Source organism: Petromyzon marinus, chromosome 60 (genome assembly GCF_048934315.1).
Source record: "Petromyzon marinus isolate PM22_M1 ecotype Great Lakes invasive population chromosome 60, UKy_Petmar_22M1.pri1.0, whole genome shotgun sequence".
NCBI lineage: Eukaryota > Metazoa > Chordata > Hyperoartia > Petromyzontiformes > Petromyzontidae > Petromyzon > Petromyzon marinus.
Genome location: NC_133726.1, coordinates 5,717,892 through 5,738,842, shown reverse-complemented (window position 1 = coordinate 5,738,842; position 20,951 = coordinate 5,717,892). Strand labels below are relative to the sequence as shown.

The 20,951-nt window shown below is 59.7% G+C and overlaps 2 protein-coding genes across 2 annotated transcripts; one reads left to right on the top strand and one right to left on the bottom strand.

The window, feature by feature from the left end:
- Window positions 1–2,018: 2,018 nt before the first annotated feature.
- LOC116955487 (sulfotransferase 6B1) lies at window positions 2,019–11,738 on the top strand. Its single transcript, XM_032976600.2, has 7 exons — window positions 2,019–2,569; window positions 4,620–4,747; window positions 6,058–6,147; window positions 6,620–6,746; window positions 7,953–8,047; window positions 8,837–8,993; window positions 9,802–11,738. Exons 1-7 carry the CDS (start codon window positions 2,377–2,379, stop codon window positions 9,912–9,914), a joined length of 903 nt encoding a protein of 300 aa, XP_032832491.1. The 5' UTR covers window positions 2,019–2,376; the 3' UTR covers window positions 9,915–11,738.
- A 1,378-nt stretch (window positions 11,739–13,116) lies between these two features.
- CFAP43 (cilia and flagella associated protein 43) lies at window positions 13,117–20,743 on the bottom strand. Its single transcript, XM_076053296.1, has one exon. It carries the CDS (start codon window positions 20,378–20,380, stop codon window positions 15,236–15,238), a length of 5,145 nt encoding a protein of 1,714 aa, XP_075909411.1. The 5' UTR covers window positions 20,381–20,743; the 3' UTR covers window positions 13,117–15,235.
- Between the last annotated feature and the right edge of the window lie 208 nt (window positions 20,744–20,951).

Below are 20,951 nucleotides of genomic sequence, written 5' to 3'. Positions count from 1 at the left end.
CGCGTGCGAAGGGGATGTCACGTGGAGTTGCGTGCGAAGGGGAGGTCACGTGGAGTCGCGTGCGAGGGACAGGTCACGTGGAGTCGCGTGCGAGGGGAGGTCACGTGGAGTCGCGTGCGAGGGACAGGTCGCGTGGAGTCGCGTGCGAGGGGGAGGTCACGTGGAGTCGCGTGCGAGGGGGAGGTCACGTGGGAAGGGGAGGTCACGTGGAGTCGCGTGCGAAGGGGAGGTCACGTGGAGTCGCGTGCGAAGGGGTCGCGTGCGAAGGGGAGGTCACGTGGAGTCGCGTGCGAGGGGGAGGTCACGTGCGAGGGGGAGGTCGCGTGGCGTCGCGTGCGAGGGGGAGGTCGCTTGGAGTCGCGTGCGAGGGGGAGGTCGCGTGGAGTCGCGTGCGAATGGGTCGCGTGCGAGCGACCTAGACGCATAGACACGCACACACTGTACAAACACTACACACACCACACACACTGTACACACATACTCACATTACACACACACACCACACACAATACACACACACTACACACACACCACACACACACAATACACACACACACCACACACACACTACACACACCACACACACACTACACACACAATACACACACACTACACACACCACACACACACTACACACACACTACACACACCACACACACACTACACACACACACACAATACACACACACACTACACACACCACACACACTACACACACAATATACACACCACACACACGACACACACCACATACACACACACTACACACACACTCACACACAATACACACACACACAATACACACACAATACACACACACTACACACACCACACACACTACACACGACACACACCACATACACACTACACACAATATACACACCACACACACAATACACACACACCACACACGACACACCACATACACACCACACACACGACACACACCACATACACACACACTACACACACACTCACACACAATACACACACACACAATACACACAATACACACACACTACACACAATATACACACACTACACACACACACAATACACACACACACCACACACGACACACACCACATACACACCACACACACCATATACACACACACTACACACACACTCACACACAATACACACAATACACACACACAATACACACACACTACACACACCACACACACTACACACACAATACACACACACTATACACACCACACACACTACACACACAATACACACACACACCACACACACGACACACACCACATACACACACTACACACGACACACACCACATACACACACTACACACGACACACACCACATACACACTACACACACACTACACTCCACACACTACACTCCACAGTCTCCCCCTATCGCCTTAGACTTGGCGAAAGTGCCTTCGTATGTAGCACCTATAAAGGCCGGCACGGCACACCACGCCCGGCCGCCTTTGTCTCCCCAGTTGCGATGGTTACACACCGCACCAGGTACTCGTTTTAGGCTGAATAGACCTAGGCGACGCCCAGGACCGGTTCAGATATTCGCTTTCACTGGGTGTTGGTGGCCGTGAGTGGGAATCGAACTCGGGTCGCCGGATTCGGAGCGCAGTGTTACCCGCTACACTACCAAAGACAAAGATCCCCCGTGTAGCCTTAACAGACTGTTGGGGCAAGTGCTGTTAGCGAGCACCTATGAAGGCCGGCACGGCACACGAGGGGGTGGGTGGCCAGCACCACGCCCGGCCGCCTTTCTCTCCCCAGTGGCGATGTTTACAGACCGCACAGGGTAATCATTTGAGGCTGAGTCAACCTAGGGGAGGCCCAGGACCGGTTCAGATAATCGTCACTGGTGGTGTTGGCCGTGAGCGTGAATCGAACGCGGGTCGCCGGGTTCTTAGCGCAGCGTAGCGCTATACCCCCCACCCCTACACTCACACAAACCACCCACATGTCCGCCCAGCCCCTACAAACATCACTCCCCCCACGCATAATTGCTCACATCCCTTACGACCGAAGCCTCACTCTGTTATCTGTGCGAGTTGGATGACTTGCTGCCCGTCTCCCTCTTCACTCGACTAGAGTGCATTGTGATCACACACGCGGCAACGATCACACGTAGCAACTTTACATGACACGTGCGTTCTCCATAGGTTAGTTACATACATATCACACACACACGGTCAGACCGAAATACACGCGCACACCACACACACACAGTGCCCCAGGCATAAAGAGACAGAGAGTCACACACAGACACAAACACAGAGAGCCACAGTCTCACACACACACACAGACCACCACTCACACAGTCACACACACAGAGAAATCACCGCTCACACACAAGTCATACACACGCGGCGACATGAATAAATCCACCACGGAGCAGCTGAACGAGTTCATGGCCGAGGTGGCCAAGATCCCAAGAGAGGAGCGACTCGTGGTCATGGACGGCCTCAAGGTGCCACGTGCCTTGGTGCACGCGGACACCCTGAGAAGGCTGCCCGATTTCCAGGCTCGACCCGACGACATCTTGCTGCTCAGCTACCCCAAGTGTGGTGAGCCTCACGGGACATCCGCACAACCCTCACAGGGTGGTGGTTGTGGGTAAGACAAAGGCGGCCGTGCGGGGTGATGGACAAATGCCATGTCGCAGTTTGTCGAGACGGCAGGAGGTGTGGGAGGGTTTTTGTTTGGTTTGTTTTTTTCGTCGCATTTTTAAAAATTATTATTTTGAACCTGGTAAGATAAAAAAAATGTATAAATTGTTGAATTTGATTTGTGTATATTTTTTGTAAGTCATTTGATTACCTTTCATATACTGCTCTCGTGTTTTTGGGTACTGTTTGTTGTTGTGACGTTCTGACCCAGTGCCCCCAACTGGTCTTTTGTGACAAAGAGCTTTATAGCTCATCGGATTCCTCTTCCAGTATAAATACAACGTACTCTTTGGTTCTTTCGGTAAAGTCACGTGGGTAGAAAAATAAAATAAATCACGACGTTTCGGTCGCAAACACAAGCGGTCGTCCTCAGGCAGAAAAAATAATCCAGCCGTTCCAACAGCTGAACCAGGAAGAAACAGCAGTTGAACAGCTGTTTCTTCCTGGCTAAGCAGTTCCAACAGCTGAACCAGGAAGAAACAGCAGTGGAACAGCTGTTTCTTCCTGGATCAGCAGTTCCAACAGCTTCCTGGTTCAGCTGTTCCACTGCTGGATATTTTTTTCTGCCAGAGGACGACCGCTTGTGTTGCGACCGAAACGTCGTGATTTATTTTATTTTTCTACCCACGTGACTTTACCGAAAGAACCAAAGAGTTTGGACTCGTGCAGTCACGAAAGCTTCAAATCAAGATTAATAATATCAACGTGTTTCAGCAAACGGATAGTCCACCGTCGGACTATCTAGCTCATTTAAAGGCCTAATGTAGACACATTATTATCGAGGCTTCACCTCCCCCCCCCTCCCGTTTCCTATACGTACACACATTGTCAGTAGACCCCCCATACACAAGCGTACGCATTTGGGTTAACCCCCCCCCCCTTCCCCTCTCCATGCGTAGGTACTAAATGGATGGCCCCTAACAGCACTGCGCCTCTCGAGTCCGTCCAGACTCTTGGGGGGCGTCACGGGCCCCTCCCTTGCCAGCAGAGAAAATATGAGAATAGGTTTTTTACCCTCGTGGCATGCTTTTGTTTGTTTAGTTTTTCATGTTCACCACAAAGTAAGTGTGGCTAAGGCAGACACGATTCCTTGCAACAGGCTTCAGCTTGGTGTTTTAACATCTGAACACAATTGTTTTATTTGCCAGAAAGGGTCAAACCCATTCTTGTATTTTGACACTGGCAAGAGGGAGGTCCCGTGATGTGGCTGCTGGACCCCGAGTTCTCAATGTCCTGATAGTGGCATTGTCTTTGTGCTGGTCGCCTTGTGGCGTCGTCCTCTGGTCTCGCGCTGTTCGTGAGACTTGGCTCTAAAGAGAGCCGTCTCTGGTGTGGACCAATCGGTTTCAAGGACAAAGCGTCATCATATACTACCAGGGCATGGATTGTTTTTGTCTGCATGTTCACCACAAGTATATGTGGCTAATGCAGACAGGATTCCTTGCAAGAGGTTTAAGTTTGGTGTTTCAACATCTTAACACCACCTGTTTTATTTGACAGAAAGGGTCAAACCTATTCCTATATAAGGGGCGTCTTCGTCTTTTTTGAATACGGTCATGCAGTGGGTTCCGAGATCGATTCCCGCTCAAGGCCGACGCCAGCAACAGATACATGAACCGTTCCTGGGCCTACCTTAGGTCGACTCAGCCTCAAATGAGTACCTGGTGCGGAGTTCAAACATCCCCACTAGGGATACAAAAGCGGCCGGGCGTGGTTGCTGGCCAACTACCCCCTCGTGTGCCACAGTGCCGGCCTTCATAGGCGTTACTCGCTAACAGCACTTGCCCCGATAATCCGTTAAGGCTATACAGGGGATCTGTGTATTTGTGCTGGCCACCCATCCCATCGTGTGCCGTGCCGGCCTTCATAGGTGTTACTCGCTAACAGCACTTGCCCCAACAGTCTGTTAAGGCTACACGTGGGATATTCGCCTTGTCTCTGACTCCAGGCTGCAACTGGGTTGTGCGGCTCCTCATGCATATGGTCAAGCTGGCTCACCCTGAGCTGGACAAGGACCCAACGAGCCACCAAGCACACATCCCCTTGATTGAGTTCGGGCCCCCGTCAAAGCTGGAGGTGCTCCTACACGCCCCCCCCCCCACACACAGAGACACAGAGAGCCAAACAGAGACACAGAGAGCCACACAGATACAGAGAGCCACACACAGAGACACAGAGAGCCACACACAGAGAGCAACACAGAGACATAGAGAGCCACACACAGAGAGCCACACACAAACACAGAGAGCCACACATAGAGACATAGAGAGCCACACAGAGAGCCACACACAGAGACACAGAGAGTAACACACAGAGACACAGAGAGCCACATACAGAGAGCCACACACAGAGACACAGAGAGCCACACACAGAGACACAGAAAGCCACACAGAGACACAGAGAGCCACACACAGAGACACAGAGAGCCACACACAGAGAGCCACACACAGAGAGCCACACACAGAGACACAGAGAGCCACACACAGAGACACAGAGAGCCACACACAGAGACACAGAGAGCCACACACAGAAACACAGAGAACCACACACAGAGACACAGAGAGCCACACACAGAGACACAGAGAGCCACACACAGAGACACAGAAAGCCACACAGAGACACAGAGAGCCACACACAGAGACACAGAGAGCCACACACAGAGAGCCACACACAGAAACACAGAGAGGCACACACAGAGACACAGAGAGCCACACAGAGAGCCACACACAGAGACACAGAGAGTCACACACAGAGACACAGAGAGCCACACACAGAAACACAGAGAGCCACACACAGAGACACACAGAGCCACACACAGAGAGCCACACACAGAGACACAGAGAGCCACAGACCACCGCTCACACACACCCCGACATGAATCGATCCACCATGGACCAGCTTGCATGGGTTCTTGGTCTTTCAGCACCACGCCACACTGCTCAGGCTGGGTTCTGAGTGACAGGGGCCGGTCATTCGACTCAAACAAAACATCAAAATCGACCACGGTTGTTTTTGACGCTTTTGATGTTCTTGTGTATGGGGAGCGGTGGCGCCGACGTTAGCGCTACGCTGCGTTACGAACCCGGCGGCCCGAGTTCGAATCCCGCTGACGGTCACAGCCAACACCGGGGACGATTATCTGATCCAGTTCTGGGCTTCCTCTAGGTCGACTCAGCCTCAAACGAGTACCTGGTGCGATGTGGAAACATCGCCACTAGGGAGACAAAGGCGGCCGGGCGTGGTGTTGGTCACCCACCCCCTCGTGTGCCGTGCCAGCCTTCATAGGTGCTCGCTAACAGCACTTGCCCCCCACAGTCTGTTAAGGCTACACGGGGGATCTTTGTCTTTGTGTGTGCGCGTACCTCCATCTCGCGCGCTGCGTACAGGGCATGAGCGCCTTCCCCTCGCCGCGAGTCATCGCCTCGCACATGCCCAGGGACCGCGTCCCCTCCTCCTTCTTCGCCAACAAGTGCAAGGTGAGAGGCGGAGGCCGCGGCGAGGATTCGCGAGGTTGATAGCAACCCTCGCGAGGTGGTTGGGCTTTGTCCGGGCACAGACGACTTGGGCCAACGTCGTTGTATTTGCGGTGGGACGTGCACTGATCCATCGGCTTGTCCGACTGCCGTCTGATCCATCGGCTTGTCCGACTGCCGTCTGATCCATCGGCTTGTCCGACTGCCGTCTGATCCATCGGCTTGTCCGACTGCCGTCTGATCCATCGGCTTGTCCGACTGCCGTCTGATCCATCGGCTTGTCCGACTGCCGTCTGATCCATCGGCTTGTCCGACTGCCGTCTGATCCATCGGCTTGTCCGACTGCCGTCTGATCCATCGGCTTGTCCGACTGCCGTCTGATCCATCGGCTTGTCCGACTGCCGTCTGATCCATCGGCTTGTCCGACTGCCGTCTGATCCATCGGCTTGGCCGACTGCCGCCCTGCGTGGTCCAGGTGGTGCTCGTCTTCCGAGAGCCGAAGGACACAGCGGTGTCCTTCTACCACTTCTACAACAACAACCCGAGCCTGCCCGGCGTCGACTCCTGGGACAAATTCTACAGCATGTTCATGGAGGGAGACGGTACGCATGTCTCCTCTCCCCCCGCATGTCTCCCCCACGTGTCTCCTCTCCCCCCGCGTCTCTCCCCTACCCCCCGCGTGTCTCCCCCCCGCGTATCCCAGGTTAGCGCCACGCTGCGCTACAAACCCGGCGACCCGAGTTCGATTCCCGCTCACGGCCAACACCCGGTGACGATTATCTGAACCGGTCCTGGGCCTCCACTAGGTCGACTCAGCCTCAAATTAGTACCTGGTGCGGTGTGTAAAACATCGCTACTGGGGAGACAAAGGCGGCCGGGCGTGGTGTTGTCCACCCACCCCCTCGTGTGCCGTGCCGGCCTTCACAGGTGCTACTCGCTAACAGCACTTGCTCCCACAGTCTGTTAAGGCTACACGGGGGATCTTTGTTTTTATCCCGCCCCGTCACCCACCTCGCCGTTGAAGTTCTCGTTTCATCGAAAGTTTCTCTGGCAGCACGCGATGGCTTTAGGGTCAATGCCGCTCAGGCTGGGGGGGGGGCGATGGCAGGAGGCTACCTCACTCGCCTGCCTCCCACAAACTCCTGGGTTCCATCCCGGACCCTGACCATGCTTGTTGTGTATTTGGAGTCTGCGTGCTCTCCTCTCTCTTTTTTCCGTGGTGGTCGCGTGGATTTCTCTCTGGGCCCTCTTCTGGAATTCCCCTCCACATGTAGAGTATTTCTGACTGCAATACATTGCCACGTGATCAGCCAATTCGTTCAGCTATCATTTGTGGCCAGGTCACTTCTGAAGAAGAACTATATTCCTCAGTAGGCCTTACCCAGTAAAATTTAAAAAGATGTGTTTACTTTACGGTATTTAACTGCAACTATAAATTCCCACTGATAATGATGATATAAGCCACTTCGATGTGTGGCCAGGTCGCTTCTGAACAAGAGCTAATAGCCCAGTGGGTTTTACAAATTATACCTGAAGGAAGTGGTCTATCACGTGGAAATGCACAGCAGCCAAATACTCTAAACGCGTGATGTCGATTGTAAATGTGGAGGGGAAAATCGGAAGAACAGGAGAAAAATCCACGGGGACAGAGAGAGACACGCAAACCCCAAATATACAGTAGTAGGCGTCAGGGTCGGGATCGAATCCACGACCTCCGGTAAACCAAGCGAGGTAGTTAACATCTCATAGCCACCGTGGCGCCCACTTTAACTTCACCCCCCCCCCCGTCCCGTCCTTCGTCGCTGCAGTCCCGTGGGGTGTTTACCTTGACTACATCAAGCAGTGGAGCAATCACTGGGAGGCCGACAACGTTCTGGTGCTCACCTACGAGGAGCTAAAGGCGGTGAGTGACCCCGCCTTCCCTACGACCCCACACGACCCCGCATGACCCCACCGTCGCTCCGTGACCTCGCGCGCATGCGAACGCTGAGTTCACGTTGATAATAATTTTAATGTTTAACACGTGGTAGGCTTTTGCGACCAATATCACCCACAATAGAGGTTTTTTTGGGGTTAGATCGCGTAAATATATGTTTGTTAAAACCCACCACCACCCGACACAGCCAACTAGTAAGGGTTGTCACGTAAACAGAACGTGGCCAATTCGTCACTAGTGCAGCAACACGTGTGCGTTGAAGAGCCCAGCCACAACATTTACAATCTGAGTACGACGTTTCGCCAGTAATTACAACCAGCTTCATCAGGCGACAGCCAGATTCCGAGTGGTGCGACCAGAGTGTGGGGTCGCGGCGAATCCACTTAAAAGGAAATTCGGTGGACAGAAACTGTGCGTGTGCGGTGTGTGCGCGTATACAGGAGCGGTAGCGTAGCAGGTGGGAGTGGTGGCGTAGCGGTTAGCGCGCTGACCTACGAACCCTAGAGACCTGAGTTGGATTCGCGTTCACGGCCACCACCGGTGACGATTATTTGAACCTGGCCTGGGCGTTCCCTTGGTCGACTCAGTCCCAAATGAGTACCTGGGTGCGATGTGTAAACATCGCCGCTGGGGAAACCAAAAAAGGTAGCGGGCACGTCGCGCGCCGTGCCGGCCTTCGTAGGCGCTACTCGCTAACAGCACTTGCCCCGACGGTCTGGTTAAGGCTACACGGTTGATCTTCGTCTTTGTGTCCAGGACCTGCCGGGGGAGCTTCAGAAGATGTCCACCTTCCTGGGGCTGGGTCTGTCCGGGGAGCAGATCTCCGACGTGGCCGACAACGGCACGTTCAGCGCCATGAAGGCCAAGGCCGAGGCTGATAATCTCAAATTCGGCAAGGTGGTGTTCCGCAAAGGTGGGCGCCTGCATCCCGCCCCCCCCCTTCCCGACTTCCGCGTGCAGGGTGGCACAGTGGCAACACTCACGGCGAGAATGGCCTCGCTTCGGTGGGTGACTCGGCCACCTCCTCTCACGTGCCGTTCGTAAATTCACTCTCACTTGATATTCGTAAATTCACTCTCACTTGACATTCGTATATTCTCTCTCACTTGACATTTGTAAATTCTCTCTCACTTGACATTCGTATATTCTCTCTCACTTGACATTCGTATATTCTCTCTCACTTGACATTCGTATATTCTCTCTCACTTGACATTCGTATATTTTCTCTCACTTGACGTTCGTATTTTCTCTCTAACTTGATATTCGTATATTCTCTATCACTTGACGTTCGTATTTTCTCTCTCAATTGATATTTGTAAACTCTCTCACTTGACGTTCGTATAGTATCTCTCTCCCCGCTCTGCATGGGTTTGCTCCGGGGTTTCCCAGCTCTCTTACATCGCCTAAAAACGAACGATGTCATTTTAATGTTTTTGGTGCTGGGGCGAATATCACAATGCAGGAAAAAAAACCCCATCATCTTTCTAGGTAAATAAGTCATCATCACAGATTCCCCCCCCCCCCATTGCTTCCTCTCGTCTATTTAATTACACCTCTTCACGATCACGTTCATACGTACCATACCGTTGTTCATTCTTAAGATAAGATACGATTGTTATAATTACTTCACCCCGCCCCCCCATCAACCCCCGCTCACCCCCCCTCGTCGCCTCTCGCCCCGCGGGCGGCTCTCAATGGCCGGGTTGTGTGCGGGCGCACAGGGGAGGTGGGCGACTGGAAGAACTACTTCAGCGAGGAGCAGCGCGCCGAGCTGGACGCCTCCTACGCCGAGAGCCTCGCCGGGACGTCCCTGGCCAACCGCCTCAACTATTAAACAAGAGGACGCACGGGGGGACACACGCACGGACACACACACACGCGCGGACACACGCACGGACACACACACATGCGCGGACACACACGCGCGGACACACGCACGCACGGACACACACGAGCGCGGACACACGCACGCACAAAGATAAAGACAAAGATCCCCCATATAGCCTTAACAGACTGTAGGGGCAAGTGCTGTTAGCGAGCACCTATGAAGGCCTACACGCACGCACGGACACACACACACGCGGACACACGCGCGCGGACACACGCACGCGCGGGCACACACACACGCGCACAGACACACACACACACGCGGGGAGTCGAAGTCTCCGTGGCTGCTCGGGGTGCTACAACAGTCTCAGTGGAACCGAGCCGGCACCACCGAGGACCTGGGTTCGGACCCGGGTTCCGGCCGCCCGTACTCGGGCGGCTGAGACGTGCGCTGTGTTTAGGGGGCGCGTCACAAACCTAAGTCGTTGTCGTCGTCTCACGGCCGAGCGCGGGGAAACCCACCCCCCCGCCCCCCCCGCCGGAATGGAACCGAGGATATGAGCAGTGCCGACTCAGCTTCCGACCCTGGAGTCACCCCCGGCCATCGGGTCGGCCGAACGCCCCCCGCGACGTTCCGATTAGCGCGCTCGGCCGAGGTACGGCGCGAAAGAAGTTCAACGCGCGCTCTCACGTTTCAGAACGACGGAGGAATCCGCGGCAGTCTGGCGCCGAGGCCCGCATCGGAGGAGGGCCTCATCACTTGCGCACTTTGAAAATTGACGGCGTGGGTGGCAAGCAGCCACGGGGAGCTGTGAAGGATATTGTTCGGAGCACATCATAAGCCATGATCTATCCACTGTTGCATGAGGGCCTCCCCTTCCCGCCCCACCAGTCGTCGCCATCTCTCGTGGTTTTTTGCGATGCGACACTCTCGTCTGTTCCGTCCCTCCGCCCCGGCACACGGCCCGCTTACATCGCTCTCAATCTCCACAAGTGAACGTCCCCGTGCGGCGCGTGAAGCCAGCGCCCATCGTCCGTCTAGGCGACGGCGTCCTGCACCGGGGCCCCAACTTTGAGTCGACGTCACAATGCGTGACGTTGCTTCACCTGAACGTGTCCCGTAACCCACGTGTTCCTCTTTCCGTCTCTCGGTGCCAGTTCAAGCCTGTGTGCCTGTTCGCCCACCCCTCCTCCCACCACCATCCACCCTCCATCAACCCTTCCTCCTCCCCCCACCCCCTCCACCCCCCCCCGCACCCCCCAATCTCAAATCTTATGGTTTGTTTTATTTGGGCAAAAATTCTGTATATGCACTGATTGGAAACGTTCTTCTTTACGTGTGGCATTTTATATATATATGTGTGTGTGTGTATGGTGTCGGCGGTCGCTTCTTATGTCCCCACACCCGTGCTTTAAACGAGTGGCCTTGACAAGGAATTACCAATAATTAACAAAACTCACGGCTGCCGATGCAGTCCAGCCAAGGGGAAGCCTCCGTTGGGGAATTTGAACTCGCACCGGCTAGGCGCCACCGGCCTTTTAAATGCCCATGGCACTCTTCGACGCATACGCGTGTGCCGACCATGCTGGTACTCAGAATGAAGGATGTTTGTACACGTACGCATGTGTGTGTGTGTGCATGCTTTTCTGTAAGTATTTAGCTTCGGATGTCGCCCACGAGCTGCACAGATCCAGGGCGTTGGTGCAAGTGAAGGCGCGTGTTGACTTTGGAAGTTTTTTCGTGACGACTGGACTGTCCCGGAAGGTATCCTGGGAAATTTCAATGCGCAGCCTGTCGGCTCCAGTACAATAAACTGATGAGTTTTAAGAATTTCGTTCATACATCGCGGAATGGGGCGGTGGGCGCGCGGTGGTTTAGCGCAACTGCGCTGAGGAGCCAGCTACAGAGCCCGAGTTTGATTCCCAGCGTTACCATCGGTGGCGAGTAATATCCGAACAGTTTTTTATTTATTTTTTTGCCTCCCTTGCCACTTTGACAGTGGCAGTATGATCACTCCCGATGAAAGCCAGCCATTGGAAGTCGGGAGTGTGAAAGAGAGTCAACTGGGGGCCTAAAAAACAATATCCACCTGGGCGCTTTGAATGTCAGAACCATATGTACGAGACCTCCAAAGACGGCACAAGTCCTGGGGATAAGTGAATGTCACTGGACCGGCTCTGGACGTCTTGCGACGAATGGCCGTGAAAACAGGGGGAGGTCAAAAAACCGCGCCCGGCGAAGAACCGTCACCGATATAGAGAGCTCGGTCAGACGAAAGCTGTTGTGGGGAGAAGGCACAGCATGCGGCCGAGGGCTGGACAGGATAGAGAGAGCCCATCTGTAGCCTTACGTCCCGACATGGGGGATGAAGAGGAATGAGATGAGATAAGATTGCCCACCCTAACCGACCGGCGTGGTGACAATCGGGCCACGCAAATTCTCACGTCCGACGCGGCGTTGGAAGAGGCCCTCATCCGGCAGCCGTCTTCTGTCGTGCGGCGGCTGATGGTGATGGAGATGCGGAGCAACGACAAGTTTCACATGCAGGTGGTCAGAACTAGACAAGGGTGCAACGATCTATGTCAACGGGGGAGGGTGGGGGATGCAAGATCCGACTGTGGGCCCCCTCGCCTTCTCTCCCGACTCACTTTCAATGAAATAGCCACGGATGGTTTTTAACCCCGCATGCCATATTACAGTCGGCTTTAGCTGTACATATTAATTAAGTTGGGTTTATATGAAGACAGTCTCACAGTGACGGTGTTAAAAAAAAACCAAAGTATTTAAAGGTGCAACACTAAGCACAATTAAGTTATCAACGCGTCTCGCTTTCATGCCAGCCCATCGGTCTAGGGCTCTAGGGCGTGGACAACTCAATGCTGCTCTGTTGATACGACCAGCCAGATGCGTCAATCATGGGGCTTGGGCCCACGGAAGAGCGCGGCTACACTTGTACGGACAGTTCTGGATGACCACAGTTGCACACTGCTGGAGACTTTTTTAAAATGTTCCACTTGTGCATCAGGTATCCGCACCTGCCGTGGTTTTTTTTTGCGGCGGATGCTATTTCGGGTGGACCATGAGCTTCGTCGTGGAAGATGGAACCCCAAGCGATCCCCCGCCGCTGGGTTTTTCACAGCAAAGTGTTTGTGAGTTTTTTTTTAACTCCGTTTAGCTCTCCAAACTTCAGCAGTGGATTGGCAAAAGGGACTGTAAAGTAATGTTTATTATCATTCCAGAAGAGGGTTCGGTATAACACTCAAGTTACAGGGCTCAGAGAGCCAATCTAAGGCACTCGATGTGAACACAAGGTGAGACACCCACCACCTCCACCCAGCAAACAAGCACAGAATTCACCAGCAACAACAGCAACACCGTACGTAGCCAACCGTGCTAATCGGAGGTGTGGGGGAAGGACAACAAACTAAACACAAAAAGCAGTTCTAAAGAAATTCGTTTTCAATCTAGATTTAAAACTGCATAGCTCCCAGTGGCTTCCTAATATCGGAAGGAAGAGCGTTCCAGACGGCCGCAGAAGCGCACCTGAAAGTCCCGTGCAATGCGGTGACCACCGTCATTGTTTGATGGCTGAGCCAAAAGCCGCTGCCGCTGCTGCTGCGAGGATGAGCGGAGTTCGCGTGATGATGGTTTATAGCTCCTTGACAAGATCAGCAAGGTATTGTGGCTCATTTGTGGGAAGCACTTTGTGTGCGTAATGAGTGCGACCTTATAAAACAACAATACAATGCAACAGCAACAACAATGCAACAGCGCCGCAGTGTGGTCGGCAAGGGCCCTGGTGCAAGGAATGAAATGGGGCCCCACGTCCCGTTCCTCTTGGGCGCCCGGCACCCTGGGCCGCTCCAGCCCCGTGGGACCCGGTGCAGTTGCACCGCATGAACACTCGATAGCGACGCCCGCTGAGCAACAACAACAGCAGCAACAACAACAGCAGCAGCAACAACAACAGCAGCGGCAGCAACAACAACAACAACAACAGAAGTCCGGCTGTATGTCACCGCGGCTTTTTCAAATTACGGTCAGGGGTCAACCGATGTCATCATCGCCATCATCCCTGTGGTGGATAAATTGAGTAACATCACTTTGAAGTCATTCGTCGTCATTCTACAGACTGTGGGATAGAGGGAATGCCTCAGCCATGGGAAAGTGGAATTTCCAGCACTGCCAGTGGAAGGTGAGCGGGACCCCAAAGCTCATGTGAGCAGAGAGACCCCGACGTGTTTGGTTAATGATTCTTTTCCGAGCAAAAGCCTCCTCGAATTCGTCTCAAGGACATTTTTTTTTCAAGAGGGGATGTTTGTCACATTCGCCATTTATTTAGAACGCAATCTTTGGCAGCGCCTTTGACCGCCGTCCCTCGCTGCCACTGCCGTGTCTGCAACTGTTGCCCGTCCACCGCAATTGATGGTGGAACGGCCTCTGCAATCCCCACCATCTCTCTCGCCATTGTCCAAAAAGGGAGTCGCGCACTCTCCGATGTATTGACTCGATGTACGTTTGCATTTCAACTCTCAGAAGGCGGTGAAGAGGTGGTTGTCGAGCCTGATAGGACGGGTCGTGCCCTCTTTAAATGTTGAAAAGGGGCTATAACTTGCTGATTTTTGCATGATTTTTAGCTGTTGAATTGCACGCAGAATGACGGATGGATGAATCAGATTGACTCAAGGTATGAATGAATCAGAGTGTTGATATGTGAAGATAATTCTAAACCGGATGCAACAGGGGATGATGACGATGATGATGATGAGTGTGAGTACATTCAAAAATAGATAATACCACGAGGTCATACATCGAGAAAGTCTTCATCTAGGCAGAACAAAAAGATGATGACCATGGTGATGATTTTTGATTTAAAGCTTTCGTGACTGCAGGGATTCATATTCTTGGTTCTTTCGGTAAAGTCACGTAGAAGGGAAGCAATAAAATAATACAAATATACACGTGACTTTACCGAAAGAACCAAGAACATGGTGATGATGTTAATTCAACACGTATGTTTTTTTTTGTTCGCTGCCAATATTAACTCTGACTTGCAGGATTTATATTCTGACTTCCTGGACCTTGTCCTGACGACGTCGATGTGGTTTCGAGTGAAACGTCGGACCGCCGCCACACTTGGGCCGTGAGAATTGCTCGGCAATTTACCGGCGAGTGAGCCGGCGTTTGAATAACACGCGACGCTTTAATTTGTTTGGCTGCGTCGGGTGGCCGCAGGGGACGGGGGGGGGTCACAATAAACAACGAGAATCTTAGCCGAACCGTTACGTTGCGTCCTAGACCCGAGCATCGATGGGCGACTCGGGCGGTCAGCGGTCCGCGGGCACGAGCGCGGGGAAGGACCTCATGCGCATCCTCTCCAGCTCCACCCGGAGCGCCGCGATCTCCCGCGCCTGCTCCCGCGCCGCCTCCGCCGCGCGCCTCTCCCGCGCCACTCGCTCGTGACGCCTCCGCGCCGCCGCCTCCTCCTCCTCCTCCGCCGCCGGCGCCGTCGCCGCCGCCGCCTCGCTCGCGCGCCCCCGCTCCGACACGGACGCACGCAGCCCCGGCAGCCGCGCGTCCAGCGACGCGTTCTCACGCCGGCGCCGCGCCGCCTCGGCGAGCAGCGCCTCGGTGCGCCGCTCGAGCCGCCGCTCCTCGCGCTCGCGCGCCTCCAGCCGGGCGGCGAGGTTCTTCTCGGCGGCGGCCGCGTGGCGCGAGGCGCGGTCCTCGCCGCCGCCGCCGCCGGCGTTCGCCAGCAGCTCGCGCGACACCCGCGCCGTCCGGACGTCCCGCGCGAGCTCCCGCAGCTCGTCCGCCCGCAGGGACAGCTTCCGGCACTCCCACTGGAGGCGCGCGATGGCGCGGCGCGCCTCCCTGCCGCTCTCCATGCTCGCCACCTTGCGCTCGCACGCCGCCCGGATCGTCGCGTTGAGCGCCTCGACCGCGTCCCGGGGAACGAGCCGCGCGTCCGAGTAATCGGGCACCGGTGCCTCGTCGTCCACCTCCACCTGGCCCTGCTTGAGCAGCACGAGCAGCGTCGCGTCGAGCTGCTGGCGCGCCGCCTCCTCGCGCGCCTCGTCCAGCCCCGCCGCCAGCCGCTCCGCCTCGGCCCGCAGCTCCTCGCGCTCGTCGGCGATCCGCCGAGCGAACGCGTCCGCCTCGGCCGCGGCGAGCGCCCTGCGGCGCAGTGCCAGCTCGCCGCGCGCCTTGAGGCCCCGCGCCCGGCAGAAGCGCTCCCACGCCGGCGGCTCCACGCCCTCGGGGACGTTCTCCGTCGCCGGGTCCGGCTCGTCCCGGTCGCCCTCCCCGTCGGCCTCCGCCGCGTCGGTTTGCGCGCGCAGCTTCTGGGCCCGCGGCCGGCGCTTGTAGAGGCGGGCGAGGGCGTCCGCCGCGGGTCCCTGCGCCATCTCGGCGAGGTCCCTCTTGAAGGCGCGCTCCAGCAGCTTGTCCTCGGCGCAGAGGTCGTCGTAGGACTCGCGCAGGGCGTCGGCGCGCGCCGTCGCCTCGCGCAGCTCCCGGTCGCTCTCTTCGCGCGCCGCCGCGTTCTCCTCCAGGCGCCGGCGCAGCTCCTGCTGGTACGTATCCAGCTCCTCCTCGAACAGCAGCGCGGCGCCCAGCAGGGCGAGGCGCAGCTCCTCCTGGCACACCGCGGCCTCCGTGCGGGCCCTGCGCTCGGCGAGTCGCGCCAGAGACTCGTCGAAGGCCCGGCAGCCGTCCAGGACGGCCGCCCGCGTCTTGGCGACCTCGGCCTCGAGCGCCCTGCGGAGGCGCTCGCGCTCCTCGGCCACCTCGCGGCTTTCCCTCTCGAAGTCGCGCGCCTGCCGCCGCTCCTCCTCGGTCCACTCCGACTCGGGGCGGCTCGCGAACGCGGGCGGCTGCGGAAGGGGCCGGAGCGCCGCGGCGCCGTCGCGCCTGACCTCCAGCTCCCCGCCCATCATGTCCCGCAGCGCGCGGGAGCGGGTGCCGCCGGCGCCGCCCCCCCCTCGCTCCGCGAGCCGCGCCCGCTCCTCCTCCCGCGCGCGCTCCTCCGCGGCGGCCCTCTGCTCGTCGGCGAGGAAGCGCTCCGCCGTCACCTCCGCGTCGTCCACCGCCAGCGCTCGCTCGGGCTCCTCGTCCCGGCTCGGGCTCAGCGTCGGCATCGTCGGCGTCGCGACGGCGGCGGCGCCGATCGAGGCCAGGTCGGCGAGGAGGTCGGCGACGCGCTCCCCGGCGTCTCGCGCCCGCGCCGCCTCCTGCTCCTTGTGCCGGCGCGCCGAGTCGAAGTCGGCGTTGAAGGCGACGCGGAGCCGCCGCGCCACGTCCCGGAGCAGCACCGTCTGGTTCACGCGCTGCTCCCGCGAGTGCAGCTCCAGCTGGCGGTACAGGTAGGGGCAGCTGACGCCCAGCTCCTCGCTCAGGGTGCCCACGATGTCCTCCTCCTCCTCCTCGTCCTCCTCCTCGCCGTCACCACCGTCTTCCTCGTCCCGCTCCTCTTCCTCCGTCCCCCCGCGCCCGTCCGTGCCGGCGCCGCGCCCTTCCAGAAGCTCCCTGCGGATCCGGCGGTCCGCCATCTCCACCTCCCGCAGGAGCTTCACCCTCTCCAGCTCCCGCAGCTCGTCGGGGCCGCGCTCCGGCACGGGGAAGTTCCACACCTCGACGCCCGACAGGAAGGCGCGCAGGCAGCGGCCCTTCGTGGCCATGGCGTCCCAGCACTGCCGTCGGAGGGCATCGCGGCGCTCGGCGTTGGCGGCGTTCTCGCGCCGGATCGCGTCGCGCAGCGCCTCGACGGCGCGCGTCCCGTCTTCGCGCAGCCGCCCGATCGCCTCCACGTCCAGCAGGAAGTCGGCGGCCGGCAGGCGCTCGCACTCGGGCGCCGCCTCGTTCTCGGCCGCGAGCTCCCGCAGCTCGCGGCGCAGCTCGGCGGCGCGTTCGCGGAGCTCGCGGCGCGTCTCCGCGTGCGCCTCGAGCGCTCGCGCGTCCGCCGCGGCCTCGCGCCGCTCCGCCCACGTCCGCTCCTCCTCCTCCGCCTCCGCCTCCTCCTCCTCCGCCGCCGCCTCGTCGCTGCCGTCGTCCGCCTTCTCCTTGCCCGCCGCCCGGTCGCCTGGGGACGCAGGCCGGGGCTCACGCTCCGCCGCGGAGGCGAGGTGAGCGTCCTCCTCGGCGCAGTCGCGGCTCCCCGGCGCCGGCGCCGCCTCCTCGCCGCGCTCTCCTCTCCACGCGAGGCAGACGAGCGCGCCATCGTCCCGCCACCCGGCGGTCACCACCGTCCTCCCGTCGGCCGAAACGCCCAGGGAGCGGACCCCGCCCAGCGCGGGGCAGTGGCACGCGGCCTGCGCCACCCCGCGCCGCCAGCCCCCGACGGCCCTCGCCCGGACGACGCCGTCGGAGGAGGCCGAGTAAAGACGCCGGCCCCCAGCCGCCAGGACGAGCCGCGCGTCGGGCAGGTCGTGCCCCACCGACTCCCGCGCCTCTCCAAGCCCCCCCTCGGCCCCCTCCGCGATGGCGAACTCCTTGACGAGGCGGGAGCGGCCACAGTAGACGAAGACCGAGCGGCCGTCGCGGCCCAGCGCGGCCGCGGTGGCCGGGAACGCGAGCTCGTAGCGCCGCGGCCGCGTCGCCTCCTTGCTGAGGTCGCCGCGAGGGTTCGCGCTGTCCCCCCCGAGTGCTCCGGGGAGGTGGAACACCGCCAGACGGTCGCCGCCAGCGGCCCCCTCGTGGCCCAGCAGCAGGAGGAGCCGCGCGTCCTCCCCGCTCCGCACGACGCTGGCGTCCAGCACGCGACGCCGCGTCGCCTCCTCCTCTTCCTCCTCTTCATCCTCCACGAAGCCGAGCACGGCGAAGCGGCGCGACGGCCTCGCGTCCACCACGAACGCGCGGCCCTCCGACGAGGCCGCGGCCACCAGCAGCCGCCCGGCCTCGTCGCAGCGCAGGACGTCGAGCGGCGCCCGCGTCAACCTCTCCCGCAGGACGAGGCGCGGCCGCTCCGGGCGGCGCGCGTCCACCACGCACAGGCGGCCCGACGCGGTGCCCAGCGCGGCGCAGCGTGACGACGCGGGGCACGCGAGCGCGCACGGCGCCTCGCCCAGGGCCAGTCCGCCCAGGAGGCGCCCCGAGGCGGCGGCCCACAGCTGCACGGCGCCGTCCTCTCGCGCGGAGACGCACACGGCGCCGTCGGGGGCCGCCACGGCCGCGCACGCGAACGGCGCCGCGCCGCCCGCGTCCACCGCGGCAGACACCGCGGCGGCCGCGGGGGTCGCCCCGGCGGACGCCGCGGGGGTCGCCTCCGGAGGCCGGTAGACATGCACGGAGCCGCGGGCCGTGGAGATGGCCAGCGCCCGCAGGTCGGGCGAGAAGGCCAGGCCGAGGATGGGCCGCTCGCTCGCCCAGCACTCGTCGACGACGCTCGCGTCGCCGGCCACGCGGGCCACGCGGACGCGGCGCAGGGCCCCGTCGGCGCCGCCCGCGTACACCGCGTCCCGGCTCGCGGCCAGCGCGGCGGCGCGGCCCGGCCCCAGGCGCGCCACCGGCCGCGGCGCAAGCTCGGCGCCCGCCGAGCCGCCCGCGTCCGCCTCCACGCACAGCAGCTGCCCCCCCGCGCAGCCCACGAAGAGGCGGTCCCCGTCGCGCGCCCAGCAGTGCGACACGGGCCGCGCCGCGGCTCGCCTCTCCGCCTCGGGCACGAAGTCGCGAGTCGCGGGCCCCACCAGGCCGGCACGGGCCCAGGCCGGCAGCCGCGGCCCGAAGAGGCCACCGCCGCCGCCGCGTTCGCTCGGCGGATCGGAGTCGACGGGGCGAGAGCCGTCGTCGTCGTCGGCGGGGAGCCGCGCCCTCCGCGGGCTGAGCCGGTACACCGAGTCGCTGCGCTCCACGCTCCACACGCACACGTGGTCGTCACCGACCGTGCACAGCTGCTGCCATCCGCCCGGGCAGAATGACAGGGCCGTGACGGAGAGGAAGTGCGTCCCGTGGGGCCACCGCCGCTGCTCGGCCTGGTAGCGGCAGAGCAGCTTCTCCTGCTGCCAGTCCCACAGCGAGAGCGAGAGGTCGGGAGCCGCGGCCCACGCGGCCAGGTAGGGCCCCGCGTCGCTCAGCGCCAGCGCCGACACCTCGAGGCGAGCCGCGCCGCGCAGCCGCGCCCGGCGAACCCCGCCCGCCTGCGTGAGGACGTGGACGGTGGGGTCGGGCCGCGGCCTGTCGGCGAAGGCCAGCAGGCCCTGCGGCGCGCTCACGGCCAGGGCGGCCACGCCGGCCCCGGGGCACCGCAGGTGACGCTCGCGGCCCCCTGCCTCGGGCCCCGTGGGGTCGTCGTCTACGCCGCCGGCGCCGTGGTAGGGAGCGAATTTGATGAAGTCGCCGCTCGCGTAGCACAGCGTGGCGGCGTCCGCGAAGGCCACGGAGCCGTCGGCAGGGAAGCCCCGCGTCCATTTCACCTCAAGGAACCCCGCGCCCACCTCCTCCACCTCCTCCTCCATCTCCTCATCCATCGTCGCCATCTTCGTCGTGAGCGCCGCGTCTCTAGCAACGGCGGCGCGCGACCAGGGCAACGGTTACCGTGGTAACGGGGGGGGGCGGGGGGAGCGCAGCAGCGGCCTCTTCTGATTGGTCGAGGCGAGCGAGCGAGGGCGTGCGCGCGGTGTGGGGGAGCGGTGGTGCAGCGGTTAGCGTGGGCGCTGCGTTACGTAACCGGTGACCCAAGTTCGATTCCCGCTCACGGCCAGCAACACCCAGTGACGATTATCTGAACCGGTCCTGGGCCACTCCAAGGTCGACTCAGCCTCAAAATGACCACCTGGTACGGTGTGTAGTAAACATCGCCACTGGGGAGACAAAGGCGACCGTGGGCGTGGTGCTGGCCACCCACCCCCTCGTGTGCCGTGTCGGCCTTCACAGGCGCTCACTCGCTAACAGCACTTGCCCCTAACAGTCTGTTGCAGGCTACACGTGGGAGCTGTTCTACTGTCGCAGTTAGCCCAGCAGGTGGCGGCATTGTCATACAATAGAGCGACCCTCCAACTGCGCGGGCTCGGCGCGCCAGTTTAGTGACTTCGTGGGGCTTGACGCGTA